Below are 25,792 nucleotides of genomic sequence, written 5' to 3'. Positions count from 1 at the left end.
AACTTTAAGATGAGGTCCCTCCAGATCCTAGGATCTAAGATCTGAGTTCAATAGGTCCTAAGCCATCTACAAGACTGTAGCCGCTATGCGGTCAATCTGATAGGCAATCCTATGTATCAGAACTCTTGTTGATTCCAGTAGCTTGAAAATATGCACTGCCGTAGGAGCAATAGAAAAGCAGAAGTCGATACAAAATGTCGTCTTGCTAATCCTGCTAGCGTCATTAATGTGTCCCAACTGTTCCGTGACACTGACTGCAAAGTCTGTAGCCGACAGGTAAAGGCGGTTAAAACAATTCATCCTTCGTGTCTCGAACATAAATTAATAGAGGTCAAATAGTAATGTTCGACCTCAATGCTAGTCTCCGAGCCCACTTCAGCCGATCTATCTGCAAGACCAGTAGTCTGCATGTAGCCGGTTGAGATAGAAGTACAAATAACAGATATAGCATGATTTGGTAACCGTCGCCAGTAGCACATCAGTATTGAAAAACACAAAAAGTCATGTAGATTGTTGAATCCATAAAATATAGTATTCAATACAATCATAGCCAGGGGTATACAACTATGTAATGTAGACGATACCCGTGATACTAAAAATTGACCGATGAAAACACAGTGGAATACCGGTAATTGGTAAGTGGTGACCGAACCGGACCGGTCAATGACCGGTAACTGTAGCCCGGTGAACGGACCAGTCATAATATGACCGGTGACGTTACCAGTTAAAGACCGAAAAATGGTGGAATCCATATGGTCTGTTATCAATGTCAAGCACTGCTCGGAAAAGAAGATCATGCCAAAAAATCCAATCCGGTGGCCATGAGACATCACTTATTCTGACCGGTGATCAGTGATGGGTGATATGACCGATGAATGGTGACCGATGTCCGGTGATCGGGACCAGTATAATATAACTGCGTCAGAATGGAAATATCTGGTGCAGAAGAATGACCATCCACGAAGTCATCTGATAATGTTAACCGGAAAACAACGGTAGATTATCAGTATTAATAGGCATAAGTGTCCTTGTAGTCGTAGTGGAGAAAAGAACAGCTTATCCCGAAGCCTGAATGTTAAACGAACTAGTGTTCGTATACAACTACGGCTCGGTGACTGCAACATGTGTGGATGCCATAAGAAGAACCATCACACGTGGAATGGAAACATGATATTCCTAAAGGAATAAAATGTAGAACGTCGATATGACCAGTAGGTTCATTAACGCCTACGTGAGAAGTGGTGACATCCATATAACTTCGATGACGAAATATTGTTCGGCTACGCTGGAAATATTGTCTTCTACAATATTGTCTCCGTGAGCATTGACATGATCGCTTACGAGCGTATCAACGCCGAGAACTGCTCAATGAAGGAGAGGTATGTTCGATAACTATCCAGTGGTGCTCAATGCATTCCGCTGATGTCTACGTGAAGGTTGACGACGTCCTCATTTCCTGCGATGTTGAGATCTGGATCGGCCAAGATGTGGATAGGCTGCAATGAGACCGAGATCTTCTATAATAACATCTCCGTGAGTGACGACGTGATCGCTTACGAGAGCCGCGACGATGAGAACTGCTCGACGAAGAAGAGCGTGTCCGATGTCTAATCCTTGATGAAGACGATGTATTCAACAAAGAATAGGAGAATAATTCAATGAAGAAGACCGAGTTCTTCTTCTTGACCGGTGACTGGTGTTCTCGGTGGCAGGCCTAACTGATGGCTGTTGACCGGTGACCGGAGCGGTGATCAATGACCGGAACGTTGACATGACCGGACCGGTGACATGACCGGTGACCGGACCGGACCAGTGACATGACCGGTGACCGGACCGGACCAGTGACATGACCGGTGACCGGACCGGTGACATGACCGGTGACCGGACCGGTGATCAATGACCGGACCGGTGACCGGACCGGACCGGTGACATGACCGGTGACCGGACCGGTGACATGACCGGTGACCGGACCGGTGATCAATGACCGGACCGGTGACATGACCAGTGACGGGACCGGACCGGTGACATGACCAGTGACTGGACCGGACCGGTGACATGACCGGTGATCAATGACCGGACCGGACCGGTGACATGACCGGTGACCGGACCAGCCGGTCAGACGTCGATCAATGGTCCGTGATCAACGTCCCCTGTGACGTACCGGTCATATCATGACCAGTGTTGTCACCGGATAATGACCGTATGGCGGATGCCAAATGGTCCGGCATTGGTCGATGTCCTTGACCAATGCCATCGGGAAAAGACCGGCTGACGGGTGTCGCCATATGGTCTGATGTTGACCGACTGTCTAAGAGACTTAGCATAGTACGGTCGCGATCGTGCCCAATACCCGGTGACTGATACTGCAACTATCATCCATGATCTGCGAAGTCACCGGGTATTTATCCACTCGTTTCTGCGACCATCATGTAGTCGAATATATGAAAAACAAGAGCAAAGCATATTCAACCATAAACTGGTCACAGACCAGATTATCATACAGCACATAAAATCATTATTTGACCATAATGAAAATTATAATAATACTGCCGTAGATCATAAATTAAACAAAAGTTTAATTCAAAACAGATAAAAAATAAAATGACGATCAATTAGATTGTCATACGGAACGTTAAAATCATTATTGCACACAATGGCAAATGATAAACAATCTGTCAATAGAAGAACACGCTTTGCACGATCTCGTAACACATTAGAAGAACATGCTTTGCACGTTCTAGCAATGTATTAGAAGAGCACGTTTTGCACGTGGTCGTTGGCGCCTGAAAACACCCAGCATGGTAGAAATAAACCATTGTTCGATAAAAACAAGCATAGCTTACCTTTTACAAATGAAACAAAATCCATTAAATCCACACAAATTAATCCGGATGAGAAATAAAAAGATAAATAACACAATTTATCTATTCAAAACCCCAATCAACCAAGTGAAAAACAATATTTTAATTCAGAGCCATAAAAGACACGAATACACCTGGTTGATCCGGAAAGAATAATGAGGGTTGGTTACCGATTTTTGGCTAGGTTGCATTGCACTATGTTTAACCTGGCCTGTATTACGGTATTGAGGTGGCGGATTCCCAGTTAAAATTCCGGATGAGTTATTTCCCCTTGGAAAGTATAAGCATACGATAACAGGTCAGTATTTATGACATTAAAATCAATAACAACATAGGACATTAATCAGTTTCACGAGCAAGAAACTGTACACTTGACAGCGCTCAAGCCCATCTAATGGCTACTGAAAAGAATGAGGACACTAATAATATGTTCAGTATTACACCCCAACGTGTAACTACCAACACCAAAAACACATTATGTCAGACAAGGCTGGTCACTTACCTGGTCCTGATCACTAATATCCTCCTCACTGGTCAAGCTGGAGTGGACACGACCCAGTATAGTGACCACTGCATCTCTTTCCCCCTCACTGATGTCCTGTGGCCAAACAATCATCCATATGAACCACACTTTTGGAAAAAGGGCTTAATGCATGTGCATAAAGTGTCATCCCAGATTAGCCTGCTCAGTTCATATAGGCCAATCTGGGATGACACTTTCCCCCTTTACAGAATTTTAATAAAGAAGAGACTCTTACAATAAATTTTATAAAAAAGCTGAAAGTTTTGTCTCTGATAAGCCTGTGCGGACTTTTTTCCCATATGTTACATTAAGAATTATTTTATGTAGCAGACAACGTGTGCAAAATTACAACCATGAAACTGTGTTTAGTTTGCATTGTATATGTACAACATGACTGCAAATATTAAGAATAAGAGTGACAGCAAATTAGTAAGAAATAACAGGTGTTAAAAATCACAATATAGGTCACAATAAGAGGCAAAACAGGTTCTTCAAAGTCACAAAATGTTCATGGAAATAACAACTGCATTAAACCACAGAAAAGTAAAATAAATATTAATAAGTCTCACACTGGGAAAATAGGGTTTAATGCATGCGCAAATGCTGTCCCAGATAAGCCTATGCGAACTGCACATGCTAATGTGGGACGACAGTTTATGCACATGTATAAAAGCCCGTTTTCTTAGAGCTAAGCTTAAATGTATTATCTAACATTATTAAAGTAAAGGACAGTAAGAGCCCTGTACCTCTGGCAAAAGTGAAAGAATCTGGGTCTTTTCTTCTGACAACAACTGTACACTGCCATGACTGAAACAAAGTTACATACAGGCTTGTGTTTATACATGTATCTGGTTTCATAAAAGATGCATTATTTTATTGCCCTTCAACAAATGCTGCACAAGACATGAAGTAAGGGCTCGACAAATCCACTCGCCCGCTCATAATTACGAGTAGAAATCGGCTCCTGACGAGTGAATATTTCGGCAGCGCTCGTCCTGCAGGGCGAGTGGCATTTCTGGCTGAAAAGACTAAAATTTCAAGTTTTAACACATCTTTACCAAAGAAAACAATGTTTAATCGGCGATTAAAAATTAACTGGATGTTGATTATTGCACACTGCGCTAAAACTAGTCCTGTTCCCGTTACACGCCAATAATAGTATGTTCTGTGAATGTATCCTATACAGTACGGTATAGATTCTTTTAATACTGCTAAAAAATTTGTCTAAATTCTTCACATCTTAAAATTTTAAGAGTGGCTATTGGCAAGTTTTAATGGACGAAAATGACAAAGAAAAAACTGCCTTTTATCACACAGAGGCTTGAGTTTAACAAAATGCCTTTCGGACTCTCCAATGCTCCTAAAGTGTAATCATAATGATTGCGACCATGAGGACAAAATGAAAAACAAACAAGTTAAAAGTGTGTTATTTACTTTATTGGAGTTCATGAGTTAACAGTTCTATATGATAACCAATAGACAAGGGACAAAATTGTCACAAAACCAGGTTTTCATTGTGAAAAAAAATCTGATTAAGGAAGACAACTCAAACTGAACTTTTGAAATGAACAAACAAAATTAACCCCCTTTGTAAGTTTGTTTCAAAATAAATCTATTTTAAGTTGTGGTGACCTTGACATTGGAGATATTGACGTGATTCTTTCGTGCGACACACCGTCCCATGATGGTGAACAAATGTGCCAAATAATTGTAAAATCTCACAATGAATGACATAGTTATGGCCCAGACAAGCTCTTTTATTGCAAATTTTGACCTTTGAACTCAAAGTGTGACCTTGACCTTGGAGATATCGACGTAATTATTTCGCGCGACACACCGTCCAATGATGGTGAACAAATGTGCCAAATGATTTTAAAATATGACAATGAACAACGACATAGTTATGGCCCGGACAAGCTTGTTCTGCCCGCCCGCCAGCCAGCCCGCCAGCCAGCCAGCCAGCCCGCCCGCATTCGCCAATCTAATAACCAGTTTTTTCCATCGGAAAACCTGGTTAAAAATCACAATAAAACATATGAGTTACTGATTTATTGCATTTTTTCAATAAATTGCAGGGCAAGTACATATTTCAGCAGGGCAAGTGAAATTCTTAGCTACTTGCCCTGCAGAGCAAGTTGCTGAAAAAAACATTGTTGACCCCTGCATGAAGCAACATGACTACTTTTTTCTAAAACAATCAGGGATCATATCAATTTCATTTTGACCAGAAAGATATATAATTGGGTTTGAAAACAATTTTTTAAAATAAAATTCATTTTAATTATTAAATACTTACCTGTTATCGTATGCTTATACTTTCCAAGGGGAAATAACTCATCCGGAATTTTAACTGGGAATCCGCCACCTCAATACCGTAATACAGGCCAGGTTAAACATAGTGCAATGCAACCTAGCCAAAAATCGGTAACCAACCCTCAATATTCTTTCAATATATATACAAAAATATTAATCGAATAGCGGGGTGGGAGGTGGGACTTACCGATAACAGGTAAGTATTTAATAATTAAAATGAATTTTATTTTAAAAATTTGTTTTAATGTCATAAATACTGACCTGTTATCGTATGCTGATTTTGCAGCTGCGGTGGGAAGGTTCGTATATATTTTCCCAACACAGTAGAACCCATAAACAGGGTTATCAGCTAATGATATCAAGTAATCTTCGTTAAAACGGTATTAATTATGACTTCTCGGACAGAGTAATATGTCTATGTCGTAAAGAAGACACTACCGTTAGTGAAACCACAACAAGCCCAAACGTATACAAATTGTATTGTTGGCATTTCAGAAAACGAAGATAAAAAGATGACAAGGTGGTCGGATTCCTCCAGTAAACAGCTTAGAGCACGTCAAAAAGTGGGGTGTGATTAATATATGCCCACAAAACAGACAGAGCTCTTAATTCATGCGGTCAGATCCTAAAAAGGAATGAATCCTTAGATAGGATAAGATTAACTTTCCTTAGTCGAGGTCTAACCCCGAGAAATAGAAGCCGCAGACACATCTCCCCCCCCTTTTTTGGGGAAATGAAGAGTGTCTTTGAGAACCTCGAATGGACTTTTGACTAACACTGCTGAGATAGAACTTCAAAGCCCTGATTGCCCAAAGAAGTTTATCCTCATCTTCATGACTACCAGTTTAAGAAAACTTGGAAACTTGAAGGTAGAAGCCATATAGAGGACTTGATATTAAGCAAGGAATCCTGGCTGACACAACAAAGTGAAAACGACAATAGATCCAACTGGAATTGGTCGTATTCAACAGAAAAAGCATGAATTTCACTTCTCCGTATGGTAAAAGCCATAATAAGAAGGAAAACCGTCTTAAAATTATATTGGAACTGTTAATAAGCCTTATGAAAAAGGTTCATAGGAGGTTAATTAAGCATCCCAACATGTTACACAAGTCAAAACCGCTTAAGAAGGTAAAGGAACGAAAAACATAGTGTTGACGTTCCATAGTTTGGATCAGTTCCAAAATAGGTAAGACAGCACAGAGTTGCTATGACTTACACAAAACAAGGTATACGAAAGCATAATCTCTATCATTTGATGAAGAAAAGAACAAATTTCTTATCATCAAGAAAAAGATGAGAAAAACCTCTATGTATCTAGCAGAGTGATTAAGGTAATAACTATGCTCTCAATTACCCAGTAAAAAAATGAATTTCCATAGAACCTTTATACAGTTCTGATGGAATTATCCTTGCACAAGTAACAAGGATTGAAACTCTAACAGAAAAACGTTCTTCTGTAGAGATAACTAAAAGTTATTAATGGCCAGACATGAAGTGGCACATGTTTGGATCAGTAAAAATATGTCTCAGTGAGATATGATATTTGACCTGTGAAGAAGTTTCCTGACAAGGGACAAAATTGTCACAAAACCAGGTTTTCATTGTGAAAAAAAATCTGATAAAGGGAGAAAACTCAAACTGAACTTTTAAATGAACAAACAAAATTAACCCCCTTTGTAAGTTTTTTTTTTTTTAAATCTATTTTTAGTCGTGGCGACCTTGACATTGGAGATATTGACGTGATTCTTTCGTGCGACACACCGTCCCATGATGGTGAACAAATGCGCCAAATGATTTTAAAATCTCACAATGAATGACATAGTTATGGCCAGGACAAGCTCATTTATGGCCATTTTTGACCTTTGAACTCAAAGTGTGACCTTGACCTTGGAGATATCGACGTAATTATTTCGCGCGACACACCGTCCAATGATGGTGAACAAATGTGCCAAATGATTTTAAAATCTGACAATGAACAACATAGTTATGGCCCGGACAAGCTTGTTCCGCCAGCCCGCCAGCCAGCCCGCCCGCATTCGCCAATCTAATAACCAGTTTTTTCCTTCGGAAAACCTGGTTAAAAATAATTGTACAGGAGACTTAAAAGGTCGTAGAACCATAATCCCATGGTTCATTAAGTATATTTCATGAAATTATGGCAAAAACTCAGTTATTGCAAAAACTCACCAAGAAGGCAAGATATTCCAGTTTATGTCAATGGACGAATGTATAACAATCGCACACACTGCTGGATCGATTTCTGTGAACTGCATTGTTGAAGTTGTTCAGCATACCGGTATACACTGCGATATACGATCGCATAACGCTAATAACTAGCGTTTGATGATAAACAACATTCTTTGATATACTATGTACACCATGCAACTCGTCTGCAACTTCACTGCCGCGCATGCGCAATTACATTATTGAACCCAACGGAAAAATAATTCGAAAGAAAGAACTGCAGGACAAAAACGTCCAACAGGGCGTTGAGACGAACTGGTATGAGAAAGACGATAGAGAAAATTTGTTGTTCTTGCAAAGAACGAATAAGTTCCTGATTTCCAGTTACAAGGAGTGATAATATGATCACCTCCGTGTCTGTAAGTAAACCACGACCGATGTGTGATAGTTGAAACCATCACAAAGGAATCGTGAAAATGTGTTGTAAATGAAAAACAGCTAAAAAGAATTTTCGCTTTTCAAGATGTAGATGTGCAGATGATATTCGTTAGGATACCACATAATTGAGAAAATCAAGATACGTTGTTCTATGTGATCGTCCATAACCTTATCTGCTCACATCTGTATAAGATGTAAGGAAGGTTGTGGTAGAATAAACTATATTCTTGCCAAGATAATCTTCTAGTCTAGACACCACTGAATAGTGGTAAATAATGACAAAAAGATGGAAATCTGTGTCATTAAATAATCCCGAGATTAATATAATTATCTTAAAAATAAAGCTGAAACGGACGTAAGAAAAGACGTCTCAGCAGAAGGACCGGTGACCGGACCGGTAAATACCGACCGGTGACCGGAACCATTTGTCAAGGATGGGTGGGCAAAGAAACCACGGCAAGCCGAACTTTCCCACTCCAAACACACTTGAAAATTGGTAGAATAGGACAGTGTTTAACACTTTATAAGTTTATGACCTATCTACAGAATATAGCCTCTTCTTGAACCAATAACAGGCGCCTTTAAAATCCTGGATAATACAGATCGCGAAGTCATCGATTTGCGAAGTACGGAAATATGATTGATAGTGGTACCTCCGGAATCGGAGGTGTGATGGCAGAAAAAGGTGAAAACCCTAGGGGTAACCTTAAGCGGGTCCACGCTTGCCGGTAGAATGCATGGAAGTCTTAAATTCTGACTTGATTAATCCATTTACTTCAAGACTTCTAACCGGGACGAATTCCGAAAGGAATACAACCAGTTATAGGAAGACGGCCTGTTATGGCCAGAAGTGTAATAGAAGAATAACTTTAAGATGAGGTCCCTCCAGATCCTAGGATCTAAGATCTGAGTTCAATAGGTCCTAAGCCATCTACAAGACTGTAGCCGCTATGCGGTCAATCTGATAGGCAATCCTATGTATCAGAACTCTTGTTGATTCCAGTAGCTTGAAAATATGCACTGCCGTAGGAGCAATAGAAAAGCAGAAGTCGATACAAATGTCGTCTTGCTAATCCTGCTAGCGTCATTAATGTGTCCCAACTGTTCCGTGACACTGACTGCAAAGTCTGTAGCCGACAGGTAAAGGCGGTTAAAACAATTCATCCTTCGGGTCTCGAACATAAATTAATAGAGGTCAACTAGTAATGTTCGACCTCAATGCTAGTCTCCGAGCCCACTTCAGCCGATCTATATGCAAGACCAGTAGTCTGCATGTAGCCGGTTGAGATAGAAGTACAAATAACATATATAGCATAATTTGATAACCGTCGCCAGTAGAACATCAGTATTGAAAAACACAAAAAGTCATGTAGATTGTTGAATCCATAAAATATAGTATTCAATACAATCATAGCCAGGGGTATACAACTATGTAATGTAGACGATACCCGTGATACTAAAAATTGACCGATGAAAACACAGCGGAATACCGGTAATTGGTAAGTGGTGACCGAACCGGACCGGTCAATGACCGGTAACTGTAGCCCGGTGAACGGACCAGTCATAATATGACCGGTGACGTTACCAGTTAAAGACCGAAAAATGGTGGAATCCATATGGTCTGTTATCAATGTCAAGCACTGCTCGGAAAAGAAGATCATGCCAAAAAAATCCAATCCGATGGCGATGAGACATCACTTATTCTGACCGCTGATCAGTGATCGGTGATATGACCGATGAATGGTGACCGATGTCCGGTGATCGGGACCGGTATAATATAACTGCGTCAGAATGGAAATATCTGGTGCAGAAGAATGACCATCCACGAAGTCATCTGATAATGTTAACCGGAAAACAACGGTAGATTATCAGTATTAATAGGCATAAGTGTCCTTGTAGTCGTAGTGGAGAAAAGAACAGCTTATCCCGAAGCCTGAATGTTAAACGAACTAGTGTTCGTATACAACTACGGCTCGGTGACTGCAACATGTGTGGATGCCATAAGAAGAACCATCACACGTGGAATGGAGACATGATATTCCTAAAGGAATAAAATGGAGAACGTCGATATGACCAGTAGGTTCATTAACGCCTACGTGAGAAGTGGCGACATCCATATAACTTCGATGCCGAAATATTGTTCGGCTACGCTGGAAATATTGTCTTCTACAATATTGTCTCCGTGAGCATTGACATGATCGCTTACGAGCGTATCAACGCCGAGAACTGCTCAATGAAGGAGAGGTATGTTCGATAACTTCTGTGAAACCATTTATTTTCGACAGCACAAAATTTCGTCATTTTTATAAAAATGACGATTTCGTCAGCACTTAAATTCGCCGATTTCTGATTTTGAATTTTAAAAAATGCGTTAGCCAATATCCGATTTGTGTGTAATACATATTCGCGATCAATCGCAGTTGCGAAAAATGGTACGAATGCGGGAACACACTTGAGAATCACTGCAGGAGGTGGGGCCTGTTTGTCACATGCCAATTAACTAGTCTTTTGTTATCAAGGGACAGTAATGGACCCTCATAATATATGTCATTCACACGTTCATTGTTATGATTAGCGGACAAGTGGGATCGAATAACCGTTAACGAGTGTTTGTAACAACGAAGCCAATTGCCAATTAGTCTTATTCTATTATTATAATTGCCATACTGATAACAATTTTATTAAAATGCTGTCAATACCGTTTTAAAACTGTTTGTGTTATACGAAAGAGGTTCCAGATTGTTAAGTGGTTTTTTTTCAAATAAAATGCTTTTTTATTCTGATATAAACATTTAAATTATAAACTCTATGTGTGTGTTTGTTCTTAAAAAGTAAACTACCGGTATATAAATCAATAATGTCAATAATTTAAAAATAAATAAATTGATACATATAAAATAGTAATAAGTGCGGTTAAACGCAAACAATCAAACAACAAACAGCAATTAAAATATTCTTTATTTATTTGTGATAAATACGCATGTTGATCACACATCGTCATCTTTTCATTTGGTTTATTGTCTTTCATCAGCATTCGCTGCGTGATGGCTAATATGCAACACCCCTGAATAACACAATGCACCTAATGGGTAATAAAGTTATAAACAATTAGCGCTAATTCATTACCATTCTACATAAACGAAGTTAACGCATTCGATACAGCTGTACTGCACACGCGTTTTAAAGAAGTGTAAAGTGTCAGTTAAGTACCTTGTGTAATCAACTTCCCTTTGTGTCAAAACCGGATTAATCTTGATTGCGAAACAGCAGTGAATGTGTGCATGGATTATGTTGGAATTTAATGCCTCATGTCTACGGTAAACTTTTAAAATATTGTTCAACTTAGTGTTTGTTTGTGTTCAAACATAGAGCATGATTGTTCGTTAGGATCTTAAATTCGCCGATCGGTCGACTGACGAAATTTATGAAAATTAATGCCTGACGATTAATAATGGTTTCACAGTATCCAGTGGTGCTCAATGCAGTCCGCTGATGTCTACGTGAAGGTTGACGACGTCCTCGTTTTCTGCGATGTCGAGATCTGGATCGGCCGAGATGTGGATCGGCTGCGATGAGACCGAGATCTTCTAGAATAACGTCTCCGTGAGTGACGACGTGATCGCTTAAGAGATCCGCGACGATGAGAACTGCTCGACAAAGAAGAGCGTGTCCGATGTCTAATCCTTGATGAAGACGATGTATTCAACGAAGAATAGGAGAATAATTCAATGAAGAAGACCGAGTTCTTCTTCTTGACCGATGACTGGTGTTATCGATGGCAGGCCTAACTGATGACTGTTGACCGGTGACCGGAGCGTTGATCAATGACCGGACCGGACCGTTGACATGACCGGACCGGTGACATGACCGGACCGGTGACATAACCGGTGACCGGACTGGACCGGTGACATGACCGGTGACCGGACCGGACCGGTGATCAATGACCGGACCGGTGACCGGACTGGACCGGTGAACGGACCGGACCGGTGACCGGACCGGTGACATGACCGGTGACCGGACCGGTGACATGACCGGTGACCGGACCGGTGATCAATGACCGGACCGGTGACATGACCGGACCGGACCGGTGACCGGACCGGTGACATGACCGGTGACCGGACCTGTGACCGGACCGGTGATCAATGACCGGACCGGACCGGTGACATGACCGGTGACCGGACCGGCCGGCCGGTCAGACGTCGATCAATGGTCCGTGATCAACGTCCCCGGTGACGTACCGGTCATATCATGACCAGTGTTGTCACCGGATAATGACCGTATGGCGGATGCCAAATGGTCCGGCATTGGTCGATGTCCTTGACCAATGCCATCGGGCAAAGACCGGCTGACGGGTGTCGCCATATGGTCTGATGTTGACCGACTGTCTAAGAGACTTAGCATAGTACGGTCGCGATCGTGCCCGATACCCGGTGACTGATACTGCAACTATCATCCATGATCTGCGAAGTCACCGGGTATTTATCCACTCTTGTTTCTGCGACCATCATGTAGTCGAATATATGAAAAACAAGCGCAAAGCATATTCAACCATAAACTGGTCACAGACCAGATTATCATACGGCACATAAAATCATTATTTGACCATAATGAAAATTATAATAATACTGCCGTAGATCATAAATTAAACAAAAGTTTAATTCAAAACAGATGAAAAATAAAATGACGATCAATTAGATTGTCATACGGAACGTTAAAATCATTATTGCACACAATGGCAAATGATAAACAATCTGTCAATAGAAGAACACGCTTTGCACGATCTCGTAACACATTAGAAGAACATGCTTTGCACGTTCTAGCAATGTATTAGAAGAGCACGTTTTGCACGTGGTCGTTCGCGCCTGAAAACACCCAGCATGGTAGAAATAAACCATTGTTCGATAAAAACAAGCATGGCTTACCTTTTACAAATGAAACAAAATCCATTAAATCCACACAAATTAATCCGAATGAGAAATAAAACGATAAATAACACAATTTATCTATTCAAAACCCCAATCAACCAAGTGAAAAACAATATTTTAATTCAGAGCCGTAAAAGACACGTATACACCTGGTTGATCCGGAAAGAATATTGAGGGTTGGTTACCGATTTTTGGCAAGGTTGCATTGCACTATGTTTAACCTGGCCTGTATTACGGTATTGAGGTGGCGGATTCCCAGTTAAAATTCCGGATGAGTTATTTCCCCTTGGAAAGTATAAGCATACGATAACAGGTCAGTATTTATGACATTAAAATGACTGTCTAAAATTACTGGCATTTGGTCTGACAAATTTCTTACATTCTCCAGTCCTTATAAAATCATCATAAACACATAATTGTACACACAGTGGACTTGTTTTATGGCACTTATGCACAATAGTTCTAACATGATTTGCCAGCAATGTACGGATGACCCCTGTCTTGTCATTATGGCTAGATAACTGGAATGGTTTTGCAGTATTGTGCAGCTTTTAATACCACCCAAACCTATCTGTCTAAACAGTGTATGTCTGCATAATAAAATCATGGCCACTTTCTTAGTGAGTAATTTTAACCTCATGAAAATAGTGCATTTGCTGCAATTGGTTAACATAGAGAAGATATTTTTAAGCAGTACAAGAGCACCATTTTGTTTTACATTATTTTTAACTTAAGAACAGAAACACTTGTTAAACAGGCAACCATATGCAAAGTTAAATTAAAATTAATGTATAGAAACTTTGTAATTAATAAGAGCTGCGACATGCAAAAATGGACCTTCTGACATAAGCTGCCAGCGTAGCTCCAGACCAGAACCTGTCCACTTATGAGACCATGATACCTAGGAGGCAGGGTAGCTCCTGACCAGAACCTGTCCACTTATGATACCATGATACCTAGGAGGCAGGGTAGCTCCAGACCAGAACCTGTCCACTTATGAGACCATGATACCTAGGAGGCAGGGTAGCTCCAGACAAGAACCTGTCCACTTATGAGACCATGATACCTAGGAGGCAGGGTAGCTCCTGACCAGAACCTGTCCACTTATGAGACCATGATACCTAGGAGGCAGCGTAGCTCCAGACCAGAACCTGTCCACTTATGAGACCATGATACCTAGGAGGCAGGGTAGCTCCAGACCAGAACCTGTCCACTTATGAGACCATGATACCTAGGAGGCAGGGTAGCTCCAGACCAGAACCTGTCCACTTATGAGACCATGATACCTAGGAGGCAGGGTAGCTCCTGACCAGAACCTGTCCACTTATGAGACCATGATACCTAGGAGGCAGGGTAGCTCCTGACCAGAACCTGTCCACTTATGAGACCATGATACCTAGGAGGCAGGGTAGCTTCAGACCAGAACCTGTCCACTTATGAGACCATGATACCTAGGAGGCTGGGTAGCTCCAGACCAGAACCTGTCCACTTATGAGACCATGATACCTAGGAGGCAGGGTAGCTCCATACCAGAACCTGTCCACGTATGAGACCATGATACCTAGGAGGCATGGTAGCTCCAGATCAGAACCTGTCCACTTATGAGACCATGATACCTAGGAGGCAGGGTAGCTCCTGACCAGAACCTGTGCACTTATGAGACCATGATACCTAGGAGGCAGGGTAGCTCCATACCAGAACCTGTCCACGTATGAGACCATGATACCTAGGAGGCAGGGTAGCTCCATGAGACCATGATACCCAGGAGGCAGGGTAGCTCCAGACCCAACTGTGCAGATGCTCAGACTTGACTGGGGCTAGGCTTGCCACATATGGCTTAAGGTCAATTTTGCATGACATGGCTCATATATATAATGAAATTATACATGTGATATGATTACATAAATATTTTTGATTGACAAATATCATTGAACACTTTTTTCACAAATTAATTGCAACTACACTTCTGCTTTTTATTAAAAGACATTTGTGTGAATTTTCTTGCAATAACAAAATGAGCTTCAATTTATCGTATTAAAACAAACTTGAGAAAATATTCGAGAAATTATAGAAAGATAAGAGTGTCCCACTCACCTGGCATTGTCCACAGCCTTCCTGCCCCACTTGTAGCACCAGCCTGCGAAGGCGTACCAGCCCTTGGGCAGACTCTCGCTCTGTACTGTGCTCAGGTGAAGCAGGCGACCCACGATACGGTCCGTATCAGTCAGGATAGGGTTGTCCCCGATCTTCAAATCTGAGACCAGCAATGTTCAAATGGTTTACAAGAATGGCACGTCCTTGTTAGTATACAAAAGCATGTTTTAACAGCCATAAACGACACATAATCATTATATTTTATTGCTTTCAACTTCCAAGGTACGATATATTGATTGAGTATAAAATAAATATTAGATAGGTTTTTTAAGCTGATAAATTGTAATGATATAAGACATATATATATATATATTTGCATTTATCTAGCACTGCATGAAGGGTAAACTAAAATGATCCCTCTTAAACATTCCCTTAATAAAACCTACACACATCCCCACCTGCGCTGTCCTTATTGATGATCAGTCTCATGTTACTGGAGGCTTGCTTACCTGCGCTGTCCTTATTGATGATCAGTCTCATGTTACTGGAGGCTTGCTTACCTGCGCTGTCCTTATTGATGATCAGTCTCATGTTACTGGAGGCTTGCTTCTCCTCCAGATCCAGCAGATGCTGTACATTGACCGCCAGCGTGTTGAGACCATCCCCTTGACCCACACTGCTCGCTAGGCTAGACAGCAGCTTGTGGTCAACCTACAGGCAGGGGACAGGTTTTAGTTCAATAGGAATGATTGGTATGAGCCTTCGCTCTGGGGAAATCTGGGTTCATGCATGTGCATTACATGTTGTATTTATTCACATTGCAATAATGGTTATCATCAACTTAGAAATATTCATTATAATGAATATCATTATCATCATTGTCCTAAGCATGGGTATCATCATCAACATTATTATCATTATCATTGTAACCACAATAATCTTCCTCATTTTCATGGCAATCATTTACAGCAGTTTTCTCATAGTAATCCTCCTCTACACCATTACCATTATAATTGTTATCATCATCTTCATTATCATTATCATGGTAAGTATCACCAAGGATATCATAATAATTTTAATCATCTTGGTAATCATCCTCATTTTAGTGAACATTATTGAGCCATATTTCAGTAGAAATGGGATATATGCATGGGCATGAAGTCTCGCCCCAGACTGCACGGGCTAATCTAGGACAACACTTAAGGCTTTTATGGTATTTTTCGTTTATAGGAAGTTTCTTCTTAGCCAAAATCCAGTTAAGGGGGAAAGAGTCATTCTGGATAAGCCAAGCTTATCTGGGACGACACTTTATCCACATGCATTATGCATGTTTTTTCCAGATAATGCAACCTCACCTGGAGCCACTTGACCAGGGTGAGGAGTGACCTTGCGGTGAGGTCACTGCATGTGGAAGATCGCACTCCGCACTGGACATACCCCACCACGCTGCTGGACAGCAGATCAACCGCATCCCGGTGGTCACCTGTAAGTGGGATTTAATTTCAATCTATTTTTTGTTCAATTGCATCCAAAACCTAAGGCTTATTGCAATGCTCTCAAGTCTGTTTCCTGAATAGAACCAGTACTTTGTTTCTATGAGAAAGATCTCAACAACGCTCCCCAATTGCGGATCCAACCAATGACTTAAATGGTGAAGAGAGGCTAAGGGTCGGTAGTAGAGCAATTACATGTCAAATCAATGCTCAACATTCAAACTGGTTAAAACTTCATAAAGCAAGACAACTGAGCCTCTCTCTGGGAGAACTGGGTCTTATGCATGTGCATCAAGTGTCATCACAGATAAGCTTGTGTAGTCCACACAGGCTTATCAGGCAAGCCACTTTCCACTTGAATTGTATTTTTTGTTTTAAGCAAGTCGCTTTCAAAGGAAAATTCATTTCAGGTGAAAAGTGTCGTCCCTTTATGCTCATGCATTAAGCCCAATTTCCCCAAATCACGGCTCAATTCTACATCTATTCTACTAAACTATTGTTTGTTCATTTCATGTCTATTTGTGTTCTTTATAGGAAAAATAATCAAGTAATGTAACTAAATCTATTTAAAATATTCCTGACCGTTACCTTAAATGAAATAACTGAAGCATTTTTTAAACAAACTTTGGCACGAATTTGTTGAGCCACAGACCTGCACAATGTAAGAGCTTGGCTGCCTCTCTCTGCAGTCTAAGAGACTTCACCTGGCTGTAACCTTCAACCCCCAGCAGCTGCTTCATGTTGACCTTGAGGGAGTCAAGGTCAAACCCCACCTTGATGTCACCTTGACCTTCTAGGAATGAGGTCGCCTGGGTGTTCAGGATACGCTGGGCAAGACCTGAGTTGCTTTGTTTTCTGGCAAGACTTGCAACAGATAGCTGTAGACGATGTAACTGCTCCAAAAGATCTACAAACAAATGGTTACAATAAAAATAATATTTCATTAATTGAATTCCAATTTCTTTCAAAATCATGTTTTTGAAGAAGACTATGTCTTGACCTTTAATCTTGAAAAATTAAATAGAAACATGTGCATTGAATGACATTCTTGGTCAAACAATGCCCATCAATTTAGCCAAGACATTTCAATCCATGATTTATATAGATATGCTAAGAAGGAAGTGTTATATGTTGGTTAATCAAACTTGACCTTATACCTTAAACTGCAACCATGACTCTTTGACCTAAAGACCTGGTTCTTGCATGAAACAATGTTATCACACCATGATTGTCACTTCTCAAAGTTATTTGAAAATGCATAAATAATGCACAAAGCTATACAAAAGACAACGCGTTTAGGACTTATCCCTAATTTTAACCTTTGTTTCCGTACCTAGAGTCCAATTGAGACTCATTCTGGGAAAACAGGGCTCATGCATTTGTGAAAGTGTAGTTTCAGATTAGCCTGTGCAGTCTAGCTATTCAGGAACAACACTTTCCGTTTTATAGGATTTTTTTAAAAGGAAGTATTTTCTAAATGAAAATGCGGTTCAGGTGCAAAGTGCCCTCCCTATTTATCCTATGCAGCACAGATTAATCTGGGACCACACTATACGCAGATGGATTAAGCCTAGTTTTCACAGAAAGAGGCTCCATTGTCTACTTACCTGGCGTCCCATTAGAGATGTGATGCTGCAGCTGTACAAGCCTCAGTGCCTGCAGGAATGTAGAGAGTCGATGGTCGGATTCATCCATGTGGAACCGGTCACTCAGTGGTAACAGGCACACACTCTGAAGATACAGAGGCTACAACGTAAACTGTTGAAACGCATGACCCTGGCTCTAGTCAAACGGGTCTTAATGCATGTGTTTTATTAGCCTAGGCTGACACTTTATCCCTAACTGGATTTTCATGAAAAATAAATTTTATTAAAATGAAAAATACCATAAAAGCTGACAGTGCCATCCCTTAGTAGCCTGTGCAGACTGGGATTACTTTTTGCAAATTTGAGAAGATTCGAGGATCATCATTTTCCAGTGCTTTGTTTCAAGGAAGTCTCATTTTAACTAAAATTGAGTTAAGGCAGAAAGTGTAGTCCCTAATAAGCCTGTGCAAACTGCACAGGAAAATCTGGGACGGCACTTTGCACACATGAATTAAGCCCAGTTGCCCAGAATGAGGCTCAATGTATATTGGATCCAAAACAAAGTGTGATGTTAACATGGCCGACTGAGATTGCAATGTGGCCAGTCAATAGGGTTATGGTTATGTCAGTATGGTACCTTGTTGTCCACATGGTCCTGCAGTGTGGCAGCTATGGTGAGCAGTGCCAGGGTGTCAGGGGAGGCCAGGATAGGCCAGTCACTGCACTGCACCTTCAGGAGGCCCTCACAGATCTCCACCACCTCGCTTAGCTGCCCCACTATCTCAGACCTGTAAAAGTGTGACAGATCAGATCAAAATTTAGCCCCATTCCAAATCTCAAAAAGTACATATTTTTCCCAAATGATTGACTGAAATTCCCTTTTTTTATCCACAAATTGCAACATTAAGTGCATATCCCAAAATCAGATCTATATCTGAGCCTTTGTTAAAATAATAGTGATAAGACTTTTATTCTCAATTTTTAAGTTTGTGTTAGCAAACAAAACACATCAATTTACAAATTTAGTCAAAACATGGTGATTTTTCCAAATCCAATGGGTCCTGGCCCAACTCCCAAAATGTAAAAAAAAAGAGCTGCCAGAGGACAGCGTGCTTGACTATTCGAGTGCTTGACAGTATAACGTAAGCCATCATAAAGAGGGGAGGGGGGAGGGGGGTATAATGTGGGTGTGTGATCACAAAAATAAAATTGGGTGGGGGGGGGGTTTCTGGGGGGGATGGGGGGGGGGGGGTTTGGTGGGGGCGTGGGGGATGGTTTGGGTGGAGTGAATTGTGGTATGTCAGGTAAGTGTTGTTTTGTCAAAGTATGAATCCAATGTGATCATAAATAAAGGAGTTATGGCAATGTAAGCAAAAAAAATTAATTTGACATTGAGAGTCAAGGGCATTAAAAGGTCAAGGTCTAATTAAACTGGCCAGGTACAGTACCATCATGATAGTAAGAAAGTATTTGAAGATTGAAAGCAAAAGCCTTGATACTTTAGAAGTAAAGTGGATGTAAACACAAAATTTAACAAAATATTCAAAGTTACTAAGACAAAAAAGGGCCATAATTCCGTTAAAAAGCCAACCAGAGTTATGCAACGTGCCCTGAACAGTCCCCTTACGATAGTTAGCGAGTTAGCCAGTTTTCCAAGTCTGAAAGCAATAGCTATAATACTTCAGGAGTAAAATGGACCAAAACACAAAACTTAACCAAATGTTCAATTATCTAAGTATAAAAGGGGCCATAATTCTGTCAAAATGCTTGATACAGTTGTCTGCTCTTGTATATAGATCGGGGTCATGTTGGTAAAGAAGTATGCAAAATATGAAAGCAATATGTCACAGGAAAAAGGAAATATTTGGGGTAGTACACAAACTTTAACATAGATTTATCAATAATATGAATATTCTAAGTATAAAAGGGGCCATAATTCTGTCAAAATGCTTGATACAGTTGTCTGCTCTTGTTTATAGATTGGGGTCATGTTGGTAGAGAAGTATGCAAAATATAAAAGCAATATGTCAAAGGACATATTTGGGGTAGTACGCAATCTTTTACATTTGCACGCTTACGCTAACAGGAACGCCGACGCCGGGGTGAGTAGGATAGCTCCACTATATATATTTCATATATAATAGTTGAGCTAAAAACCACATAACACCGCTGTTAATGAAAAATAGTATATCCAGAAAAAGCTATAAGTAGGCTTAAAGAAATATAGGATCTGACACAAAATGCCATATCAAACCATATTTGATTAAACAAAAAGTGTGTCAGTAAGCCAATCTTTTGAAAGCTTACTTAAACATTTCCCGCACAATTTTTATAAATCATTATATGAAATGAAAATTAATATTTACCAAAATCTCATCATCTCAAATCTCAACTTCCGTCATTTCTTATTCAATGCTTATCAATAATCAAATGCTTTTCAAATTAAAACTTTTTAAGACTGGAAGGAAGAAGATTTCAAAGTATACACAGACCTATAAAACAGTTTACATGGTTGTCCTTCAATTGCCTGTCAGAAGTATACAGGCTTTTCAAATTAGATCGCTCTGGGAAAACAGGGCTTAATGCTTGGGTATAAAGTATTGTCCCAGATTAGCCTGTGAAGTCTGCACAAGCTAATCAGGAATGACAATTTCGGCCCTTAAGATATTTTTATAATGAAAGCAGTCTCTACTTAGTGAAATTAACTTTAGGCGGAATGTGTCCTTGCTGATTAGCCTGAGCAGACTGCACAGGCTTATATGAGGCGACACTCGCACAAGCCCACTTTCCCCAGGGCAAAGCTCATTAGTGCAGAAATAGATCTTTACACCCCTTACTTGTGATTGTTGTTGGCATGCTGGTGGGTGATAGCTGCTGCACGCAGGAGCCTGTTCAACACCAGATTCTCCCGCTCTGCCACGCCCCAGTGACCCGACCCTGTTGGCTCTGGTACAAGCTCCAGGAGGTCCGACACGGACCCCACCTCACCCTGGTCAAACAACGACAGTGCTCTGAAAAAAAAGGAACTGGCGTAACATTTTATATTACTACTATGTCATGACTATTAAATTTTATTTTTGAATGCATGTTTTTCCTATGACATTATGTTAATCTTTAAACATTAAAAGCAGAAATGAAAATTCATAACCTATAACCAGGCATTGATCTAATGGTCACTAACTTTTCACCTAGGAGAACAAAAATGGTACCTGACACATCCAATGATCATCATACAAATACTAATTAACAAGAGGGACATAGGCCCTAAGCAGTGTTTTGAGGGTTTTCACCTACTTGATGACATTTGTGTCTATGTTGTACGTGGGTGGTGGGGTGTTCAGGATAGAGGTCTCCCTCATCTCAGTGTACGCCTGCTGCCAGGTGAGAGCCGCCTCCCAGTCATTCAGCTGCACATAGCAGTCCAGCACCTGAGTAACACAGGCAAGTCACTGGGTAACAAAGGAAAGTCACTGGGTAATAATGGGAAGTCACTGGGTAACAAAGGGAAGTTACTGATAACAAAGGGAAGTCACTGGGTAATAAAGGGAAGTCACTGGGTAACAAAGGGAAGTTACTGAGTAACAAAGGGAAGTCACTGGGTAATAAAGGGAAGTCACTGGGTAATAAAGGCAAGTCACTGGGTAACAAAGGGAAGTCACTGGGTAATAAAGGGAAGTCACTGGGTAACAAAGGGAAGTTAATGAGTAACAAAGGGAAGTTACTGAGTAACAAGAGGGCCATGATGGCCCTGTATCGCTCCACTGCTGAAAAAAGGCTGAAACAAATATTCTCTGCATGTGCAAATACTTAAATATAGGCCCTATTTAAGCACATGTACACTTTTGTGACCCCCTGGGCTTGGTCAAATTTAACCCCAGGGGCATAATTTGAGCAAACTTTGTAGAGGACTACTATATCTCACTACTATATGAACATACAAAATATGGTAGCCCTAGGTCAGAGAGTTAAGGACAAGAATATTTTTAAAGTTTTCACAAAATAAGCAAGATATAGACGTATATAATGTTCAATTTTGTTACCCGCGGGTCAGGGTCAAATTTGACCCACAGGGCATAATTTGAACAAATTTGGTAGAGGACTATAAGATGTTACTGCATACCAAATTTGGTAGCCATAGTCTGAATTGTTTTCGACAAGAAGATTTTTAAAGATTTCACAAAATAGGCGCTTTATAAGCGTTTATTCAATTTTGTTACCCCCCCAGGGCAGGGTCAAAGTTGACCCCAGAGGCATTATTTGAACAAATTTGGTAGAGGTTTATTAGATGTCACTAAATACCAAATTTGGTAGCCCTATGCCCAATGGTTATGGACAAGAAAATTTTGAAAGTTTTCACAAAATATGCCTAATATAAGCATATGTTCAATTTTGTGACCCCCGGGGCAGAGTCAAATTTGACCCTAGGGGCATAATTTGAAGAAATTTGGTAGATGACTATTAGATGTCTCTACATACCAAATTTGATAGCCCTAGGCCCAATGGTTATGGACAAGAAAATTTTGAAAGTTTTAACAAAATAGGCCTTATAAAAGCAATTTTTTATTTTTGTGACCCCCGGGGCAGGGTCAAATTAGACCCCAGGGGCATAATTTGAACAAATTTGAAAGAGGTTCACTCCAGGAACATTCCTGAGAAATTTCATCAGAATTGGACCAGTAGTTTAGAAGAAGATGTTTTAAGGAAAAGTTAACGCACGCACGACGAACACAGGACCATGACATAAGCCCCGCTAGCCTCTGGCCAGTGGAGCTAACAAAGGGAAGTTACTGAGTAACAAAGGGAAGTTACTGAGTAACAAAGGAAAGTCACCAAGTAACAAAGGGAAGTCACCAAGTAACAAAGGGAAGTCACTGAGTAACAAAGGGAAGTCACTAGGTAACAAAACAAGTTGCTAAGAAACAAAGGTTAGTCACTCTAGAACAAAGGGAAGTCAAAGGGATGTCACTGTTTCACAAAGGGAAGTTACTGAGTAACAAAGGGAAGTCACCACGTAACAAAGGCAAGTCACTGAGTAACAAAGGGAAGTCACTAGGTAACAAGGCAAGTTACTAAGAAACAAAGGGAAGTCACTGTAGAACAAAGGGAAGTCAAGGGGATGTCACTGTGTCACAAAAAGAAGTCACTGAGAAACAAGGGGAAGTCACTGGGTAACAAAGGGAAGACACTTAGTGACAACGGGAAGTCACTAGGTAACAAAGGTAAGTGGGTAAGTCACTTAGTGTCTTCCCTTTGCTTTCAAAGCCTTCAAACTTAGCAATTCTAAGAATGTTAAACATGAAAACCAAGTAAGATTCCACATTAAGAGTACAGGACTTGCATATAAGCCTTGCTTTGGAAAAATGAGGCTTAATGCATGTGAATAAAGTTTTGTCACAGATTAGCCTGTGCAGTCCACACAGGCTATTTAGGGAAAACACTCCCCAACTAAACTGGATATTCGCCAAGAGGAGACTTCCTTTAAATTAAAAATACCATAAAAGCAGCATGTGTCATTTCACACAGGCTAATCTGGGACACATTCATTACAGCATGTGTCATTTCACACAGGCTTATCTGGAACACATTCAAAGCAGCATGTGTCATTTCACACAGGCTAATCTGGGACACATTCATTACAGCATGTGTCATTTCACACAGGCTTATCTGGAACACATTCATTACAGCATGTGTCATTTCACACAGGCTTATCTGGAACACATTCAAAGCAGCATGTGTCATTTCACACAGGCTAATCTGGAACACATTCATTACAGCATGTGTCATTTCACACAGGCTAATCTGGAACACATTCATTACATCAGCATGTGTCATTTCACACAGGCTAATCTGGAACACATTCATTACATCAGCATGTGTCATTTCACACAGGCTAATCTGGAACACATTCATTACATCTTATTTTGCCAGAGCAAGGCTCATATATTATTAAAATGTTCATAATACCCTGAAATGCCACTAATCTCACCTCATTGACAAACATGTTGAGTTTAAAGTGTATCCCAGTGGGCAGGGTAGAGTTGAACAAGGACGAGGGCTTGCTCAGTATGCCAGTTATGCGAGAGGGGGTGGGGACTTCATTCTCCTTCCCAGCCTCCTCCTTACTGTCCAGGACTTGCTGCAAGGTCACCTTGATCACAGACTGGAACTCCTTGGCTGCGCTCTCATACCTGCAGATCATGTACCATTGAGACACGTTTGGGGAAAACTGGGCCAAATGCTTGTCCGAAAAGTGTCGTCCCAGATTAGCCTGTGAAGTCTGCACAGGCTAATCAGGGACAATGCTTTACGCTTTTATGAAATTTTCATTTAAAGAAATTCTCTTCGAAATAAAAATCAAGTTATGCAAAGTGGCGTTCATGCAAACTCGTATTTGGGTTAACTCTTAAATACATGCATTAAGCTCCATTTCTCCAAAATCCGGCTCAAATGTTAGTCTTCAAAGCAGGCAAGTCATACTTAACTACATTTTGTGCCATACATTTGAGGGGCAATCACTAGTAGCCCTCTCACTTTTCATCAAAAACAAACATGAATAACAAATACAAAACAAAATGTCATTTATGTAATAATTTATGATAAAATAGGTCATAAGTATTAGTTTGAAAAATTCTCTTCCACCCCCTCTCCTTCCAACACACACAATTCAAAAGAGAAAAAGGATAGACATAATTAAGAAACTGTTAAAATGCATAATTATTATAATCATTATTTTTCATGAAGTTTATCATTTTTAATACTGTTGTTCATATTTCTATATGTATACGGCTGTTAATACGATAAAGCAACTTCAAACAAGCAATTCATGGATACTCTTCAAATTTTGTTAAGATTATGATATCATGAGACTATTATGCCATATAATTTCATGGCGATATTATAACTCAAATCGCTGGTCACCCACTCACCTGCCGCTTGCTTTCTCCACGGCAGCCTTGACCCACATGAACTTCCTACCGAGGGCTTCCCGACACCAGGAGTACACGCCCTGTACAGCGTCTGCCTCACCCAGCTTGCACAATGCCTGTACCAGGTACTGAACCATCACCTCCACCTCTGAACCCTGCAGTGGACCAGAACAGAGACGGCATGTGCATTAAGTGTCCGTCCCAATAAGCCAGTGCATTCTGCACAGGCTAATCAGGAAAGTCACTTTCTGCCAGAACTGGATTTTGGAAAATAAGAGACTTTATCCTATTACCAGATGAAAATCGATAGTATAACAACGATCGTATAAACTTTACCTTTATACCTAATATCGCTATTTTAAGACCATGGTTTTCCGATCTCTATCTTAAGAACACTATATGTTTCAATGTGACGTCATAGCAAATGATGACGTTGAAGTAAACAA

At 40.5% G+C, this 25,792-nt stretch overlaps 1 protein-coding gene across 3 annotated transcripts in view; it reads right to left on the bottom strand.

Moving 5' to 3' along the window:
- LOC127866890 (serine/threonine-protein kinase SMG1-like) overlaps positions 1–25,792 on the bottom strand; it is a 156,080-nt gene that overhangs the window by 81,921 nt on the left and 48,367 nt on the right. For all 3 annotated transcript variants that reach the window (XR_008043150.1, XR_008043151.1, XM_052407729.1), the window contains exons 23-34: positions 25,347–25,501; positions 24,407–24,608; positions 21,715–21,848; positions 21,258–21,431; positions 19,058–19,208; positions 18,442–18,565; positions 17,487–17,741; positions 16,697–16,824; positions 15,902–16,052; positions 15,342–15,501; positions 4,131–4,191; positions 3,364–3,459 (exon numbers count right to left, since the gene is read on the bottom strand). Coding sequence is in view for 1 of the 3 variants with exons in the window: in XM_052407729.1 (XP_052263689.1) it covers positions 3,364–3,459; positions 4,131–4,191; positions 15,342–15,501; positions 15,902–16,052; positions 16,697–16,824; positions 17,487–17,741; positions 18,442–18,565; positions 19,058–19,208; positions 21,258–21,431; positions 21,715–21,848; positions 24,407–24,608; positions 25,347–25,501 (1,791 nt within the window). In the remaining 2 variants the exon portion in view is untranslated. The remainder of the gene's footprint in view (positions 1–3,363; positions 3,460–4,130; positions 4,192–15,341; positions 15,502–15,901; positions 16,053–16,696; positions 16,825–17,486; positions 17,742–18,441; positions 18,566–19,057; positions 19,209–21,257; positions 21,432–21,714; positions 21,849–24,406; positions 24,609–25,346; positions 25,502–25,792) is intronic.

This window comes from Dreissena polymorpha, chromosome 2 (genome assembly GCF_020536995.1).
Source record: "Dreissena polymorpha isolate Duluth1 chromosome 2, UMN_Dpol_1.0, whole genome shotgun sequence".
NCBI classification, from domain to species: Eukaryota; Metazoa; Mollusca; class Bivalvia; order Myida; family Dreissenidae; genus Dreissena; species Dreissena polymorpha.
Note: the sequence above shows the minus strand (reverse complement) of the source record. Positions and strands in the feature narration are given on the sequence as shown.